This window comes from Dama dama, chromosome 15 (genome assembly GCF_033118175.1).
Source record: "Dama dama isolate Ldn47 chromosome 15, ASM3311817v1, whole genome shotgun sequence".
Classification (NCBI taxonomy): Eukaryota; Metazoa; Chordata; class Mammalia; order Artiodactyla; family Cervidae; genus Dama; species Dama dama.
In genome coordinates, this window is record NC_083695.1 from 10,129,134 (window position 1) to 10,148,183 (window position 19,050).

Sequence of the window (19,050 nt, forward strand, 5' to 3'; positions counted from 1 at the left end):
TTCTTCCTTTCTTTTGCACTTACAATAAGTGGAGTTCTAGGTTTTAATTTCATTTCATCAACCTAATAACTAAACAGGAATTTTATATCAAATGTAGGTCTGATTTCTTAATTGGTGATTAGATTGGTTATTGCAGTCTTTGGTAAATTTGCTCTAAGGCAGATTTTTACTTTTTAATTTTTTTTAAAGTTTATTTATCTTTGGCTGCACTGAGTCTTGGCCCTTTCTCTGGTTGCAGCAAGCGGGTTGTGGTGCATAGGCTAAAGGGCGCATGGACTCAGTAGTTGTGGTGCATGAGATTAGCTGCCCCACAACACGTGGGATCATCCTGGGGCAGGGATCAAACCTGTGTCCCCTGCATTGGCAGGCGGATTCTTAACTACTGGACAGTCCCACTTCTATTTTTAATTTGAAAAATATTCTCCCAGGAAAACTTGTGATACTTAATGTCACCCAATAGAATGAAACTATTTAAAAAAAATCATATTTAGGGACTTCCCAAGGACTGTTGGACTTCCTTGGTGGCAAGGTAAAGAATCTGCCTGCAGTGGGGAGACCTGGTTTTGATCCGTGGGTGGGGAAGATCCCCTGGAGAAGGGAATGGCTACCCATTCTGGTATTCTTGCCTGAAGAATCCCATGGACAGAGAAGCCTGGTGGGCTACAGTCCATGGGATTGCAGAGTCAGACATGACTGAGCGACTAACACTTTCACTTTTCATTTTCTGAACTGGAAGCCATCTGATGTGAAGAGCCGACTCATTGGAAAAGACTCAAATACTGGGAAAGATAGAAGGCAAGAGGAGAAGGGGGTGGCAGAGGATGAGATGATTAGACAGCATCACTGACTCAGTGGACATGAATCTGAGCAAACTCTGGGAGATAGTGGAGGACAGAGGAGCCTGGTGTGCTGCAGTCGGGGTCGGAAAGAGTCAGACTTTAGTGACTAAAAAAACAAAAAAAAAAAACACAACCCAGTGGTCCAGGGGTTAAGACCACTTTCCAATGTTGGGGGCACAGGTTTTGACCCCTGGTCAGGGAACCAAGATCCTACATGCCACACAGTGTGACCAAAAAATAAGTTTAAAAAAAATCATAGAAACAATTTCCTGGAAAAGTATGGTACTGAAGTCACAAAGTGTAAAGTTCAACCGGGGGAAAGAATAGCATTGCATTCCGTTGAGATTTACCCTTATGACATATAGCTGGTGCCCCTGCTCACAAGACTTACCAAGCTGAAGCTGTGTCCTGGAGGGAGGAGTGGGAGTGAAGCGGGGAGCTGATCTGAGGCAGGCTCATCTGTGATACGTGCAACTGATTACTTACAAGTGGGTAAGGGAATTGGAGGACAGTGAGTTATTACTCATTATTTTGAAAATTTTGTCTTTCAGGCATTGCACAAGGAAAACCTAAATAGGTCTTTAAAATGTAGCTCTGTGGAAAGCAGAAAGCTCCATTTTCATATATCCAAAGACTGGATATTTTATGCTTAGGATCTTCTATGGCACATGAACCTTGTTTTTCAATATTTATTTATTTGATTGTGCTAGGCCTTAGTTGTGGCTTGTGGGATCTAGTTTCCTGACTAGGGATTGAACCTGGGCCCCCTGCATTGGGAGTGCAGTCTTAGCCACTGGACCATTAGGGAAGTTCGTTTGTTTTTCATAAGTATGGTTCAGTTAATATTTATCCCTTGATAGCTCTTGAACATTTCTGCATATATTTTCAGTTAAATATCTATAAAGATGCCTTATCTGTAGACTACATACACTTACCTCTTTAATTGCACTGTATTTTCTTTATATATTTTATTGTATATTATTGTATATGCTTTTTAGTATATATAAATTTATGTAATTTTAGTGTCCTTAGCATAGAGTGCTGGTCTTTAGGTTTTCATGTAAGGAGCCCTGGACTAGGGTGAAGGGACATCTGATCCTTGACCCAGTTCTCTGGCTGTATGTGCATGACCTTGGACAAACCTCAACCTCTTTATCTAAATATCTTGACTGAGAAAATAAGGGGCTTGGACTAGATCAGTGGTTTCCCACTTTTTTGACTATGATCTGTGATAGTCTTTACTTTTTCATTGTGATCAGCACAGACATAGGTATGTTTATCTGACACACAAGTTTCACATGACAGTACCAGTCCTTGTCACCCATGTTGCCCTCTGATACTTTTCATTCTGTTCACAACACTGGTGATGATCCACTAAGGTCAACCCACAACCCATCAAAGATACCACTTACAAGCAACATGCCTCAGGGATTTACAGTCTGTTTCTGTTTGAGGATACTATGCTTATAGATGTTTTACAAGTGAAGAAAAAAAGTATGAAAAACTGTAGTGGTTGAGAGATTCAGAGGCACAGGAGTTGCACTAACTGTTCTTTGTATCAACAGGTTGCCTGGTTTATCTTATCTCATAGCAATGACCTTCCACTTACATGGCATTCTGTGATGCACCCACAGGGATACCAGAACAGCATGTTCCTTCCTTAGTGTCCTAAGGTAATGGACAAATCTCAGATTGCCCCAGGTCAAGTTCTAGACCTCAGGTCATCTGTGTGGCCTTACAAGTCTTTCTGTTCCACCTGTGACTCAGGGCGTACCTCTATCAACTGATAGAGGTGCACTGTCAAGGCTAGGAAGAATCTGTGTGTGTGCATGATATAAGGAAAAGCTTTTTTTCTGTTGTGTGCAATCCTCTGATAGCAGTCATTTGCTTTGCTGTGATACATATGCACCTTCACATCTCACCCCAGTCCAGGCAGTGTACATGTACCTTTGATCAAATTTCCAGTCTTACAGGATCTCAGGTTCCCAGGTGGCACAAGTGGTAAAGAAACTGCCTGCCAGTGCAGGAGGCATAAGAGACTCAGGTTCGATCCATGGGTTGGGAGGATCCCCTGGAGGGAGGGCATGGCAACTCAGTCCAGTACTCTTTCTTTGCCTGGAGAATCCCATAGACAGAGGAGCTGGGAGGGTTCACATGGTCACAGAGAGTCGGACACGACCGAAGTGACTTAGCATGCACAGGTTCATTATCACTCAAGCAAAACGGCTTTCCCAAGCTCTTGGACTAGGTTAGGAATGTCAGCTAAATGTCTCCATAAGTGCCCTGCAATAACTTGACACCATCCACCCTCGAGGTGAGCCAGACTTCGTGCTATGGGGACAGTCCCCTAAAAGATGGCTGTATGAGAATATACTGGCCACAGATACGGGGGGGTGGGGGGGGACGTGTCTCCAGGCCACTCTTCTGACCAGCCAGCCAGTAATTTGGAGGTTCCTACTACCTCTCAGGTTCACCATAAGGAATCACAGAGCTCAAGAACATGTTACACTTATGATTACAGTTTTTATTACAGCAAAAGGATATAAATAAAATGCAGCCAGGGAATTCCCTGGTAGTCCAGTGGTTAGGACTCAGCACCTCCACTGCTGAAGTCCCGGGTTCAACCTTTGGTCAGGGAACTAAGATTTCACAAGCCTTACTGTGCAGCCAAAAAAGAAAAAAAACCAAAACGGGCCAAAGGGAAAGAGGAGAGGTATGTACAAGGGAAAGGTATGGGAGAGTCCCAAATTCAAAGCTTCTGTTGTTCCCTCCCTGAACACCTCCCAGAAGACAGAACACCTCACCCTCCAGGTACATGGCACATTGATTCCTAGGTAGACAGAGTACTGCCAACCTTGGAAGTGCACATGCTTCCGTGTCCAGAGCCTTCATTTGGGCTTCCCTATGTAGGTCATGGGGTCGCAAAGAGTCGCACACAACTGAGCGACTGAACTGAACTGAATGTAGGTGATGATGGAGAAGGAAATGGCAATACACTCCAGTACTCTTGCCTGGAAAATCCCATAGACGGAGGATCCTGGTAGGCTGCAGTCCAAGGGGTCGCGAAGAGTCGGACACGACTGAGCGACTTCACTTTCACTTTTCACTTTCATGCATTGGAGAAGGAAATGGCAACCCACTCCAGTATTCTTGCCTGGAGAGTCCCAGGGATGGAGGAGCCTGGTGGGCTGCCGTCTATTGGGTCGCACTGAGTCGATCATGACTGAAGCAACGTAGCAGCAGTAGCAGCATGTAGGTCATGAAGCTGAACTCCATCAAGTTGTTCTCCAGCCTCCTTCCCCTCTTTCCCCCAGAAACAGGGCTGATACTACCCAGATCAAAGTCCCAACCCTCTAATCACAATCCTGGTCTTTCAGGGTAGCCCCATCATGAACCATCTCCTTAGCGTAAAGTGTCAGAACACTACAGTCTATAATAAACATTCCTATCACCCCAAAGGTTTCAGAGGATCCCATCTATGTCTTTTCAAATTTAAACTACACACATAATGTCTTCAGTGGGTATGATAACTTGACAACTCAACTTTTACTTTTTTTTTCCATTGTGTCTCTTACCCGTTATCCTTTTCCAGGGATCGCCCCATTTAATTTTCTTCCACTCCTGAGACTATACCATAACAATCTTTTGAAATCGAATCACTAGATATGGTCCTTGCTGCAAAACAGATTGTGACTGAGCTTGAAAACCAAATGAAACTGAATTCAAACAAGTTACAGGGTGCCTGAATAACATAAAAAGATGAAGCATTTGCTTCCATCTTTGACACAAGCAAGGAAGTCAGCTACACACAATTTGGAGTGTGCGCACGACGGCCACGTGCCGCCCTCATTACGTCAAGCGCAAAGGCTCTTAAGGACGTGCGCGACCTCGCGCAAAATCTCGACTCCGACGCGAACAGGGCAGTTGAAGCACCTGTGCAGGCGCAGAGGCGGCGCGGGGGCCTCCGCTCAGGCACTGCTGCGGACATCCCCGGGGGCCTCGGCGACAGGGGCCGGAAGTGACGCATGTTCCGCCTTTCCGCGTCCCTCGCGGCGGGCGTCGGGGCTGAGCCGCGCACTCGGATCCGAGGCTTCGCCGTCAACGGCTTATTTGCGGGCCCCGCCGCAGCCGACGCGGCTCTTCGGTGGAGAGACGATGGTGGGCCGGAACAGCGCCATCGCCGCCGGCGTGTGCGGGGCCCTTTTCATCGGTTACTGCATTTATTTCGACCGCAAGAGACGGAGTGACCCCAACTTCAAGAACAGGCTGCGAGAACGTGAGTGGGTCTCCGGTTCCCTGGGCCTCCCTCCCCCTCCCCCCGCGGCGCCCTTGTCCCCTGCTTCCCGCCGGCCGACCCGCCGCGTGCTGGGCGGCCGCGTGGTGCTGCAGGGTCTCGGGCCCTGAGCGCACACGCCCGAGAAAGGTGATGGCGCCGCTCCCAGGGTTGCTCCCGGCCCGTGTGCCAGCGAACGAGTCCCTCCATTTTGGAGGAACGGTTTTTCCCATTTTGTTTTTCCTAAACATGTACCGTGTAAGTGCAGATTCGTTTGTATTATAATTTAGGGGATTGTGGCTCTTTTTTGCTGTTTATCTGTTTTCACCTCATCCGAACTCGAAAGTCGAGGGGTGTTTTTTTGGGGTTTTTTGTTGTGGGTTTTTTTTTTATTTTACGAATTTGTCCTTAGACTGAACCTGCAAATCCAACTCAGTATCATTCTCAAACGATGAGGTTGCATGCATTCTTAAACCCTCTTGGTAGCTCCACTGTAAAGGCTTCCAAGATATGAGTGAATGCTATAGAAATCGCAGGGGCGTCCAAAAGGCTGTACGTTTCCTGTGGCTCAGTCTTATTTCATACCTGCGACATCTTTTAAAAGAGATTTACAAGAAGGAAATCGTGTCGCCGAAACCTTTCGTGATCTTTGAATTTCGGAGGTATGCTCGTTCGCAGCAACGGAAGAGAAAATTTGTTGCATTAAGAAATAATTTTGTAATCTACCTGGGTTGCTCGGTCAGAATAGTTCCTGAAACTAGAATGTATAGGTCAATTACTAAAGCCCAGAAAAATACAAAGAAATGATTAGCCTTTCACGAGTAGTTGGGTCACACGTGGCTAGGACTCCCTTACTGGAAACTGCCGCTCTTACACCATCTGCAATTGATATCTGATTCCGGCTCTCTTGTGTCTCAGGAAGAAAGGATATAGAGGTGATTTTTTTTTATTTATGGTTAGGTAGACTAATGGAAATAATGCTGCTTTGGATTCAGACACTGAGTTTCCTGACCCAGGTTAGTCACAGATTAACAGTATGATCTTGGGTTTTCTGAGTCTTAATTTTCTTAGCTTGCAAAATCAGGTATTGCCTCTTGTTGGTTTTGTGAAGATTAAAATGTTTGATGTGCTCGCCACCATTCTTGACATGGAGACGATCCTATAAACTCCTGCTGTAAATGTAATTATTGGAATTTTTATCATTTTCCTGTAGCTTCCAAGAAATAGTTGGACAGTGGTGGTGTGGTAGTAGATCTCTGTAAAGAATGGATTAACCCTTCCTTTGGAATCGTTGGAGTCCTGTTACTGAAAACCTTGAGAAAACTAATTTTTGGTTGAAGAAATAATAAAAGGCGTCATTTTGAACAAATTGAGAAATCTGTTATTTTCACGGTTTTTTTTTTTTTTTTTTAATCATCCATGGATTTCTAGTTTCAGTAGTAGCCTAATAAAGTGTTCAGGCTTGAATTAGTAGCTGGATAATCTTGGGCAACAAATTTCAAGCTTTAGTTTCCTTCTTTAAAAAGAAAAATTATAATGTAGAATTTAGTATAGTACCTGACACATGGTAATTGATGAATGCTAAAGATTGTTTATGAATATAATTGTTATTTTGTATTTTCTTTAGCAAGTAAAGAGTGACTTTGCAGTCTATTTAAAGTCTGTATGGTTGACTCATTTTAAGAACTTGAGGGTATTTTGTATTTGTGGGATGTAATTGATTTCAGTTTAGTTAATTTAGTTAATTTTTCATTTTCTTAGCTTAATTTCTAATAGAATATTTATATCTGTAATGCTGTTCATAGGGTTCTCAAGGCAAGAATACTGAAATGGTTTGCCATTCCCTTCTCTAGTGGACCACATTTTGTCAAAACTTTACCTTGGCCCTATGGCTCATAGTTTCATTGAGTTGGACAAGGCTGTGATCCACAGTTTGTTGCGAGATCAGTTTGGTTAGTTTCCTGTAATTGTGGTTTCCATTCTGTCTGCCCTCTAGATAAGGATAAAAGGCTTGTGGAAGCTTCCTGTTGAGAGAGACTAACTGGGGGGAATCTGGGTCTTGTTCAGTGAATCTTTAATCCAATTTTCTGTTGATGGGTGGGACAGTGTTCCCTCTAGGTAGTTTGACCTATGATAGGGGTAATGATGGCCTCCTTCAAAAGGACTTAGGCCAGGACTGTTGTATTCAGTGCCCGGACCCCACAGCAGGCCACGCCTATGCAGAAGACTCCTGGACACTCAATGGGCAAGTCTGGCTCAGTCTCTTGTGGGGTTTCTGCTCCTTTCTTCTGGGTCCTGGTGAGCACAAGGTTTTGTTTGTGCCTTCCAAGAGTCTGTTTCCCCAGTCCTGTGGAAGTTTTGTGATCAAATCCCACTGGCCTCCAGAATCAAATTCCCCAGGGCTTCTCAGTTCCTTTGCAGGATCCCCACATTGGGAAATCTTTTGCAGACCCTAGAACTTTCCCAACACTGCAAGAGCTTCTTTGGTATACTTGTTGTCCAGTTTGTGTGTTGTCTGCTCAGTGGCTTTGTGGTGGGGCTTACACACCCTACCTTCATTGGAAGGACTGATGCTGAAGCTCCAGCTCCAATACTTGACCACCTGATGCAAAGAACTGACTCATGGGGAAAGACCCTGATGCTGGAAAATATTGAAGAAAGGAGAAGGGGGGGAGAGATGGGGGGGACAGAGGATAAGATGGTTAGAGGGCATCACCGACTAGATGGACGTGAGTTTGAGCAAGCTTTGGGAGTTGGTGACGGACAGGGAAGCCTGGCGTGCTGCAGTTCATGGGGTCTCAAAAGACTCGGACTGAGCCGCGAACTGACTGACATCTGTAAAAAGAGGACAGAGTTTTTCAAATCAGTGTTTCTGAAGGTTTTTTGGTTTCGTTTTTAGGAAAAGAGATTTAGGCTGTTTAAAATAGGTTTGAAGTTAAATCAAGACTAATTTATTCAATTTTTTTTCTTACCTTCCATTAGTGTGAGATTACCAGAAACTCCTACAGCATAATTTTTATCTAAATAATCACTAATAAATGAAAAGTAACCTACAAAGTACCAGCTACAGATGTTTTTCATTTTACAGCACTGTATGAAATGATTCATTTTAAAATATATGAAGTAACCTCCTTTAAATGATGGCTTTAGATTCGGGACTTTTTGTATTTTATGTGTAGTTTTTTGGTCTGTTTTAACTTGTTAGGTTTACGCAGAGACACTTGGACTGATTTATCGCAAATATTGTGTCAGTCTGCTGATTGAATATGTAGTAGCTCCTTGATTTTTCAGTCTGTTATCTGCCCATTTGTCAGAGATACTATCTGATAAATAAGTTGATGTAACAAGTTAGTTGTCTTAGGAAAGTAAAGTGAGAATAATCTTATTGCTGTAAATTTAAAGCAGCTAAGCAAGCTTAAAATTTGGTAACTACCAAGCATTCAGCAACAATAATACGTTCTTCTCCACTCCATTAAAAAACCACACACATATGTGTTTGGAAGTCAGGCTTTTTTCTACTATTATCACTTTTGTCATTTTCTGTAAATTCTGACGTAGCAAATTGTATATCTCTGTTTATTCCACAAACTTGCCATGTTTCTTTCTGAGATGCCTTTTGTATTGATGGGCATATCTTCACTTCTCTGCAGTGTAATGTTTGAGCACATGTGTGCTGAAATCCTGCTGCCTGTTTGGGTCGCCACTCCACCACCCATTAGTTGTGATCTTGGTAAATTATCTCTGTGATAACATGGTGATAATACTAGTACCTGTCCTCCTGTTGCTGTGAGGCTAAATAAGCTCATTAGTAACATGTAGGATAGTGTCTCTTGAATCTAAAACAAGTGCTTATCTTTAACATCAAGTGTTCCATGTCCAATCTTAGTTATCTTCCTAGCACGTTTGTATCATGGTCTTATAGTAACTAGTTAATATAGTCTGGTGTCATTCTGCCAAAAGAGAGCTGAACCTCAATTGAGGTTATATATTCTGTTTCTCCACAGTTGCCTAATGATGAACAAAATAATAGTAAGATCAGCTTTAACCTATATATGCATTTTTGAAAGTGCTAAGGCCTTAGAGTTGTAGCACTTTATGTAATCTGGGGGCTAGAGTTGCTGGAGATACTGGTGGTAAACCTAGTTTGTAAATACAAGTTAGAAAAGGTTCCCTGACCAGAGTAGATTAACCATTTGTGTGCACTTAGGTCACCACCTCTCTACTCATGCATTGAAAATTGGATTTATAGAATGCTTTAAGGTTTTAAGAGGACGTTTGCTTGTTTTATGACTTTTGTTTCTCACAGTAATAAAGTATGTCTGATCTTTTGAGAGTTGATATTTATTTGCTGAAGATCCCGGTAATAAGTATTAGAGCTTTACCTTTCTTAGCCACATGGTGCCTTTGCTAATTTTTACTGGTTAATGAAACGAACCTAATTACTTAGCATAGTGCAACTCCTTAGCTGAGGAGTTGGTTGGTATTGAGCTCAGTCCTGAGTGCTTATATCTCAATAGTGCCAACCAGGCACTGAAAATACAGTAACTCATTTAATCCTCATATCAACTCTGAAGCAGGTATTGTTCTTAAACCAGGTTTACATGAGGAGAAAGAGAGGCATAGTAAGTTAACTGTAAGTTGTCCAAGGTCACACTGCTAGTCAGTGGATGATCTGGGGTATAAAGGAAACCCAAGCTTCCTTGTGCCAGCACCCTTTCTCATGGAGTATACAATTAAAGTGAAAGTCACTCAGTTGTGTCCAACTCTTTGCTACCCCATGGACTTCTCCAGGCCAGAATACTGGAGTGGGTAGCCATTCCCTTCTCCAGGTGATCTTCCCAACCCAGGGATTGGACCCAGGTCTCCTGCATTGCAGGTGGATTCTTTACCAGCTGAGCCACCAGGGAAGCCCAAGAATACTGGAGTGGGTAGCCTATCCCTTCTCCTGGGGATCTTCCTGACCCAGGAATGGAACCAGGGTCTCCTGCATTGCAGGTGGATTCTTTACCTGCTGAGCTACTAGGAAAGCCCAGGCAATTAAACAGCAGCTTAAAATATTGTTAGTGTCTTATTACTGATTTGATTTTAAAGGTTGACTAATTGATTTAAACAATGTCACTTACTCCTGAGTTTGTAGTATTACTATTTCATGTCAGAAACAAAAACAACCTACCGACTGTAGGGCGAAGGTTTTTTCCCTTTAACTGGCAGTAATTATTTGAGTGCTGCCTTTCTTCGCCCTTACCTTTGCCACATGCATAAATACTGTGCTCTTTTTCTAAAGAAAGCTTTTTCAAATGCTGTTTTTTTTTTAAAATTCTTTTCTTATTTAATAGTCCCAGATAGTTTTCAGAATTTAGTAAAGACAGGGCCAGTTATATTTCAGTAATAAAACTCCATCATAACAACAGAGGCTTGATTCTTGGTCATGTTTCCTGTCCTTTGGAGGTGGTGGAGAGAGACTTTCTCTACTTATGATGGTTCCAACAGCTGAGTCTCTTAATTATCTCTATTTTGCGAACTGCCGATCCTGGTACCCCAGAGGGAAGGACAAAGCTTCTGTCCAGGAATGTCCCATTGTCGGTTACTGACCTGAACTATTTTTATGACCCTGACAAATCACAAGAGGAAAAGCCTGAGTTGGTCCTGTTTTGCAAATAGAATGAGTACCACAGCAATTAGACTTCTTTTGATTCCCATTTTAATAATAATAAAATGAAAATATTCCCTTTTTTGCAGGAAGAAAGAAACAAAAGCTTGCCAAGGAGAGAGCTGGGCTTTCCAAGGTAATAATTGTTTTTTTAATAGTCTGCTTCAAATATATATTTTGAGAAAGCTAATTGGTATCAGACACTGATTTTATATTTTAAAATACAATGTCTTTCTTTTTTTTTTTTAATACAATTTCTTTATAAGAATAGTTACTAGATCTGTTCCCCTGCATATTTTCCAGTCCTTCCTTATTTCCCCTTTGTCAGCCTCAGCAGACAACTTACCTTGTGAACAATATTTGAGGCCGGTAAGATGATAGGCTCTGAAGACACTTAGCAGAAGTTCAAACTTTTTCACTTAGCTGCTCCCAAATAACAAAACATTTGTTACTAATTTAATTTTCTTTCCTCCAAACTTTCTTTAGAAGAACCACTTTACTCATTTTGAAAGTTACATAAGATTATTCACACCCACTGATCCACAATCCCACTGCCTGTCAAATTTTTACCTTGTAATATATAAATGTAGATGTAAGTCTTACTCATTTTTTTCTTTTCATAGATCCTATGTTCATGATTATTTTTAATGACTACATAGATTTATTTATGTATTTTATAAAGAGCGTTATGTGATATGTATAGGTAAATGCTAATTACTGGGCATATAGCTTTTTTTTTTTAATTGAAATTAGTTCCATCATCTGTATATCCAGGACTTTGACCTACTGGATCAGTAGTAGTTCTTTTTAAAGCAAGTTGAAGCAGTGAAAAGATTAGATCAGTTTACATTTATGTACATATGTAACAAATGTCCATAATGTGACATTTGAGTAATTAACACAGCCAACTGACTTGTTATGGTAATAGCAAGGTGAAACTGGGAGGCAGCCACTTTGTTTCCCTGTGGAATGTATTCATTATGTTTTCAGTAGTCTTTTCTTTCTAAGGATAGAGAAAATGGATGTGTTACGGGTATAATTCAAAGATATTTCTGGTTTGGTTCCAGACCACTGCCATAAAGCGACTTTGTGAATTTTTTGGTTTCCTGGTCCATATAATAGTTGTATTTACACTGTACTGTGTACATAGCATGGTGTCTGATAACTGTACACACCTGTAATAAGAGTGTATATGATAATACTCAAGGACCAGAAACTTCCATTAGTAGTCTAGGTTTTTAAATAAAAAGGGACTTTGTAAATACTTGGTTTACATTTTTTACAAAGATAATGCATGTAGCTGGTGACTTTATATATTGTAATCATTCAGTTTGCTAATATATAACAAACCACAAAACAAAAACACAGGCACAGTTATTTAAATCAAGCTGCTTGTTTGAAATAGCAAAAAATCAGAAGCAGCTCAAATGCCCAACAAATAGATCATGATTATACAGTTATATATTCCTCAATATAGTTATATAAAAATCTATGATAATGGCCATCAAAAAATAATGTAAGTTTTAAAGTTCATATTTTGTGGTAAAGATATATCTGTACTCTCTTTTTACTTGAGGTTTGATTCACAGTTTTCTAAGAACTGTTCAAACACCAGTTTTATCAAAAAGGACTTTTTCTTGCATTTATTTGAAAGTAGATATTAAACTCCTATCCTTGAGTGTTGTTGAAGAGTAAATTTCTTTTTGTCAGCTTTCATAATGAGCTGGTTTTTTAATGGCATAATTTTCTTGTGTTGTGTATATCCCTGGAGTAAACCAGTTACTAAATATTCTATTTCCAAACAGTTACCTGATCTTAAAGATGCTGAAGCCGTTCAGAAATTCTTTCTAGAAGAAATACAGCTTGGTGAAGAATTACTTGCTCAAGGTAATTAATAGTCATTGAAAGACTAGGAAAATAGATAAAAATCTTCACACTAAATTTATGGTAATAAGAGGCTTCTTTTGGTGCAGTGTAGCTAGTTCTAAAAAATACTGTTAAGATTTCTGGGACGGGGGATAATTAGGGAGTTTGGGGTGGACATGTGCACACTGCGGTGTTAAGAATGGATAACTGACAAGAACCTACGGATAGCACATGGAACTCTGCTCGTGTTATGAGGCTGCTGGGATGGGAGGGGAGTTGGGGGTGAGTACATGTGTGTGTGGCTCAGCCCCTCCGCTGTTCATTTGGGACCAGCACAACATTGTCAGTCAGCTATACTTCAATACAAACATTTTTTTAAAGGGATATTCTGAATATTTCAAGAAAAGTTTTTACGCATTTAATAATATGAGGCTTTTAATAATGCAAGGAAAATAAGTAATCTTTACAAATGAGGTTGCTTTTAAAGTAGTTTAAAAGAATATAGTCAATTGTAATACGTAAACAGTAACTGAGAGAAATATCTGGGAATATAATTTCCTCAACTCCTTCATCTGATCTTCAGATCTTTCCCGGTACCTATAGGAAGGAATGACTAATATAATACATCCCAGAGAAGGTTAGTTTGCCAGTTCAAGGGTACACAGTTAATGGTATATGATTTTCAGAAACAGTGATCTAAATCTGATCCAGAATTTAGGCTTTAGGCTTTGTGCATTATGTGTTCCATCAATAGAATTAAGAATTCTTTCTAAAAAATTATGAAATTCAAATGATCATTTTTCAAATTTGAGAACCATAATTCATTCAATATTTGAGTGTCTTAAATGTATTTATATTTTTATTGTCATAATAGCTTTTATCACAAAAGTAGCTTTGAAACAGTTGCTGTCGTTAGTAGAAATGGTATCAAGTATTAACTTGTTTTTCTTATTGTCACCCTTGTATTATAATAGATTTTGACATTATTGAACTACATGGTGCGGGTCATTTGTAGATTTTTAATCATTGGGCAAAGTAAAGCACTTAAGTCCTCATAAAGATCATTTGAGAGACTGTAATTTCATTACTTTAATATCAAAAGAAAAATAAAGCATGTATAATGATATCTGTGTCTAAGGATAGAGATTGTAATATTTCAATTTATGCAAACATACTGTCAGTATTTTTTCATACTCATAAAGATGTCAGTTTATGACTATCAAATTTTCCTTCTAGCCTCCAAAATTAACATAATGTAAAAAAAATTTAAGCTACTGTAATGCTCTCCCAATTACTTGATTATCTAACGGCCACTTAGTGTGGCCGTTTCTCTTTGATTTGAGCTGTTAGATCTATATTGACAAGAACAGTTAACTCATGGTGAGGGGAGTGAGGGGGTCAGGAAAGGATAGGGAAGTGTTTTTTGTTCTTTATTTCAAGCTTATATTCCACATTTCAGCCTAGCACACCTCCAAGAGTTATGTAACTCAGCTGCCAAGCTGCCTTTATTCTGGTGGAATCCACCGAACCAGCCTGAGGTTAGAATTAGGGAAAGGTAAGCCATGAGAAAGCATAAGCAGTTTAGACAGTGAGCCTCATTGCTTGACACGGCCTCCCTTGTGCAGGTGTCTTCATCTGTAATAACTGAGCAGTATCTCGGGATAGGTGAGGAGGATCAAGGCTGCAGTGGGGAGAGGAAATTGTTTCATTTCTGAACTAAATTGCTGTGATTGTTCATAAACTGTTTCCAGTGTGTTTAGAAGTTTTAGGAGGGGTCTCAACTGAGGATCCCCTGGGTTCTACACATACCACTCTGGTAGCAGCTCCATTTATTTCCATTTAATAATCAGAATTAATATTCTCAGACAATACTGTGAGCTCCTCTGTTGCCTACAAATTCAGTGGCCTGAGGATTCGGTGGCCATTGGGGCATCTTAATTTCCAAGTCAGTGGAGCTATTGTGTCCCTGATGGAGGTCCAGTCCTATGTGGAAGACCTGTGCCATATATTTTCCATTTTTAATGCTGCTTTGTAGAATTAAAGCTTTCTTCAATTTGAGTAGTTTCAATAAAAATGTTACGTAGCAGGCAGTTCCTCTTCATTTACCAGTCCCTTATTTGGTCCCATTTGTACTCAGGGTTGGAAACCTTTTGTGTCTACTGGTGTATTATAAATAATACTGTTCAGGAGTAACCAGCTGCAGGAGACGCACAGGGTTGGGGGTGGAGGACTTTGATGCCTTCTCTGGGGGTGCCACCCTCCTAGTCTAGGATATATTTACCGCCCCAGAATCCTAAGGAATAATTTTTTGACATAATTAGAATTTGTTTATTTTCACCTAAAGAGTTAGAAATGGTCTAGTTCCTACATTAAATTACTTAGCAAGCCTAGAAAGATCAACACTCAATGAATAAGAGAATCAGTGAAACTGTGTATAACAAGAACATGAGATGAACCAGGGAAACATTTTCAGGTCTCCTTCAGGCTGCACGTTGAATTTCCTGAGAGAGAGCCTAGGCATTGGGGAAAGGGAGAGCATTCTGCCCAGCAGAGAGAGGAGCGGATGGTGACTTTCATCTTGTAACACTTGGTTTGATCTTGCTCTGCTATGTCCTAAGTGGATTAAATTCTGCTTTCTATGCTGTTTCTCAAGGTACCACTTGAGACCTGGCCATCCAGTCAACAGAAGTTTTGTGAAAGTTGTAGCAACATTCCATGTGAAGGAATCTCAAGATGATAGGTTGACCACTATTGAGGTTGTGTCATTGTATCAGTGTATCCTGGATATACAGGATTCTTAGGCTTTGCTTGCTGTTGGATCTGCAGAGAGGATGGCTGCCAAATGACTAGGTTCAGAAGAGATTAAAGGCCTTTAGGTGTCTACTTGCATGTGGTAATATTCACATAGTATAAGGGGTTAGTTTAAAGTGAAATTGGGCCTGTCCATCTCAGTCCCCCAGTCTTCCAGTTCTCTCTCCTCATAAAAATGTGCTGTTTCATTGTTAGCAACATAAGTAATCTTTGAGAAATAACCAGTATATATCTAGTACTAAACTTAGACATTTCTGTACCTTAATTTCTTCCCCTTTGAAAGTGTTGTTGAAATCCCTTCATACACATAATCTGACTTATTCTTGTTGGTGGCTTCTTAGTTATACGAGTGTACTATATTTTCTAGATTTTACCTGCATGATGTTTTTGGTCATTATCACTTGGAGTTATAGTGGAGACTTTAGAGTTGAATTTTGGATAAAGGCAAAAGGCTTTTCCAGTTACACAGTATTTTTATGTAAATCTTGCAGGTGAATATGAGAAGGGTGTGGACCATCTGACAAATGCAATTGCTGTGTGTGGACAGCCACAGCAGTTACTGCAAGTGTTGCAACAAACTCTTCCACCACCAGTGTTCCAGATGCTTCTGACTAAGCTCCCAACAATTAGTCAGGTAAAGATTTGAACTGTTACATAAGTGAGTAGAATCTGAGGGTTTGGCATTTAAAAATGAGCCTAGTGAACATGATGACATGAGACTCTCTTCCTTATAATGAAAATAGTACTAGAGATGTCAGTGCTTGACTAATAGAAAAACATCCAGACTAAGGGGCATAAAATCTAGTGATCATGCCCAGGAGGATGATGGGAAGTAAGTCTCTTTAGTGCTAAATCGCACGCCTTGATGTTCAGATCCCCAAATTGAGATCATTCCCAGCTGCTTTCTAAACCTAGTTTTCTGCCGCCTCTTTTGTGAGACCTCTCGGTTAAGTGGCAAAGGACAAAGGAGCCAAGATGGCATAGCCTAGAAATCAGATCCTTGAAGGCCTGTGGCTCCCTCAGACTTCACTTAGCTGAAGGCCTCAGTGTCTCTGCTAATACTGAGTTGGGCTTTGAGTTTAAGGAGCTGTTCGGATACATCCTTATTGATACAATAGGTTAGACATAACTTACAAGTTGATTAAAACGCATCCCATTCATTTTAAATACTCAAGGAGCCCCAATGACTCTACTTTTTGGAATATTATGTCTATTAAATGAATTTTCATGGTTGATATAATTGAAAATTAATTAAAATGACTGGTTAATTCTTTAAACTGAACTTTTACTCATCTGGATTGGAAAAAGACTGAGAAGAAAAAGGTCCCAAAGATCTAAAGGAAAGAATTGAAAGGGCAAGAAACTGGATTTTGATCCTTTTTGTTTTATTTTTTGATCCTAATGAATGTGGTTCCCAGTCTGTTGTCAGAATCCTCTTAACATTATTCACCTTTTGAAAGACAGCATAGCATAATGCTTTTGGAAAATTGACCTGAGGATGATGTCTTTTGAAATATGGGTGATTTCAGGATGAACCTTGAATTCTTCAATAAGAATGGCCTCTTTTACTTAGTTCACTTGTGCCGTGTTACGTGGCAGTATTTTCAAAATACTAATATTTCGGAATACTGTATTCCTTCTTTGTATAATGACTGACGATTTACAGGCCAGAAAGGGAAATGTTTGGAGGATAGAATGGTCACTAAAACACTAATCATTATTTTTAGTTCATATGGGAGTGAATAGAAATCTTAAATTCTTTTTTTAGTTAAAAAATTGACTAACATAACACAATATAATGTTACGCTTCCTTTATTTTATTGACTTGAATTTTGAGATGGGGCTGACAAAGATTATTTTCTTAAGTAAAAATGGTGTATGAAGTGTTAAATATTGACATTTTAATATGGGTAAACTTCAGTGAGATTTGATTGAGATCAAAAAAGCATTTTATGTTGAACTTAGAATTCTGGTTAAATGCTTATACTTATAAAAATTTATAAGTATAAATTTATAAATATTTTCTCTTTCAGAGAATTGTAAGTGCTCAGAGCTTGGCTGAAGATGATGTGGAATAAGAAACAAATATCAACATAATGATATCAATTAAAACATATTTTTAAAATCTTAACTCGGAAGATGATCGGCTCTGGGGGAGTAAGGGCAGATGAGCTTGTTACGGACTGTCCTCCACAGTGAAGTCTACCAAAGTTAATTTTTACTTTGTGTAGATCCATTTGTCTGTTTTATTTATTTTTCCCAGTGAAAAGTGTATTTTGATAGAGAGCTTTTCATTTTATAAATACACTATGAATTACTGAAATATGCATTTTGTTTATTCCTAAAATGTGTAATTAGAATGTACATATAACATCCCATTACTTACATTAAAAATACCCAGTGCTCAGTTTTGAAAGATAGGCCCAAAAAAGTGTAGAAGAAAACTGAAGAATATACTTGTTTTGCTCTACATCAGAAAATTGGCTGGAAACTTGTGTTGATCAAAACTGAGCATTAAAATAAGAGATTATTTCTTTCCATTTAATCTCTTAAATATGTGTAATGTGCTGCTATGCTATAACAACAACTTCACCCCCACCCTTGAAATGTTTTCTTTAAATCAGTGGGTTTGATGTGTTCTGGATATTTATCTCGTTGTATTTTAGATACATGTAGTTGCAGATAGCACCAGGAATTAGACATTCTGTACATTCTTAATCTGGCTGAGTAAGCTTTACCAGTTAATGTCTGCCCACTTGCCTCATATATAAACTGAGGAAATGGGTCTGCTAATTCAGCTTCTAATTCCTTTGGTTCTGTGCAGCATTTTCAAATCCCTCTTTCTGAGGGAAATACCTGTTTGGGCCGCCAGCCCTTGCATTTTTTTATACTCTGAATTTTGCATGCTTGCCTGACTTAGCATTTCTGAATTGGTTTTTAAAAGGTATAACGTGTTGATTTTCACTGAAATCATGGTTCTGTCACTACTTTTGTAAATTAACCTGAAACGTAACCTTCACGGTAACTGGGACGATATGCTTGTAAAAGTGTTTGTTCCCTTTTGCTTTTCTCCTCAGTGTACCTCCTTAATCCCCTACCAGCCCTTATCTTGTATGAGAATAAGGTATAACTTTGTGGCTGAAGACTTGAATGAAGATAATGGGACCTTTTATTCTCTAAATAGTGACATATTATCTGCAGCCACAGATTGAATATCAGACCTAAGAATAAAGATCCTTGGTACTTAGTGGTGTCTGTTGAGTGGCGTTTCTCATTGTACAGATTGCCTTTATTCTGTCTGAAAGTCTGTGGAGAGACCTTTTCTATGTACTCGACATTTTTTCTTAATAGGGTTTTGTGGTGGTTGTGATATAGCAGAAAGAGTTTGGAGGATGGTTTTAGCTTCCGCATCTGGACAGTCACCTAGCCTTGGGCAAGTCCATGTTACGTCTCTGGACTCCGATAGTCTCATCTGGGCAATAAGAACATCAGACTAGGCCACTCACACTTCCTGGTAACTCTTCCTCAGGAACCTTTCAGGCTTGTGATCCTGAACCCTTAAACAGTGCTTGTTTTCACTGACAACCCTGCATGCTCTTTGGGGGGTGAGG

The 19,050-nt window shown here is 39.9% G+C and overlaps 1 protein-coding gene and 1 non-coding gene across 2 annotated transcripts; both read left to right on the forward strand.

Annotated features, from left to right (window-relative positions):
* Positions 1 to 4,854: 4,854 nt before the first annotated feature.
* On the forward strand, positions 4,855 to 18,686 carry TOMM20 (translocase of outer mitochondrial membrane 20). Its single transcript, XM_061161459.1, has 5 exons — positions 4,855 to 5,115; positions 10,852 to 10,898; positions 12,568 to 12,649; positions 15,931 to 16,073; positions 17,473 to 18,686. The coding sequence occupies exons 1-5, from the start codon at positions 4,995 to 4,997 to the stop codon at positions 17,515 to 17,517; spliced, it is 438 nt and encodes a 145-aa protein (XP_061017442.1). The 5' UTR covers positions 4,855 to 4,994; the 3' UTR covers positions 17,518 to 18,686.
* Positions 5,574 to 5,708, forward strand: LOC133070900 (small nucleolar RNA SNORA14). The gene has a single exon (XR_009696291.1). It is a non-coding gene; the product is annotated as a small nucleolar RNA SNORA14 (small nucleolar RNA).
* Positions 18,687 to 19,050: the final 364 nt, after the last annotated feature.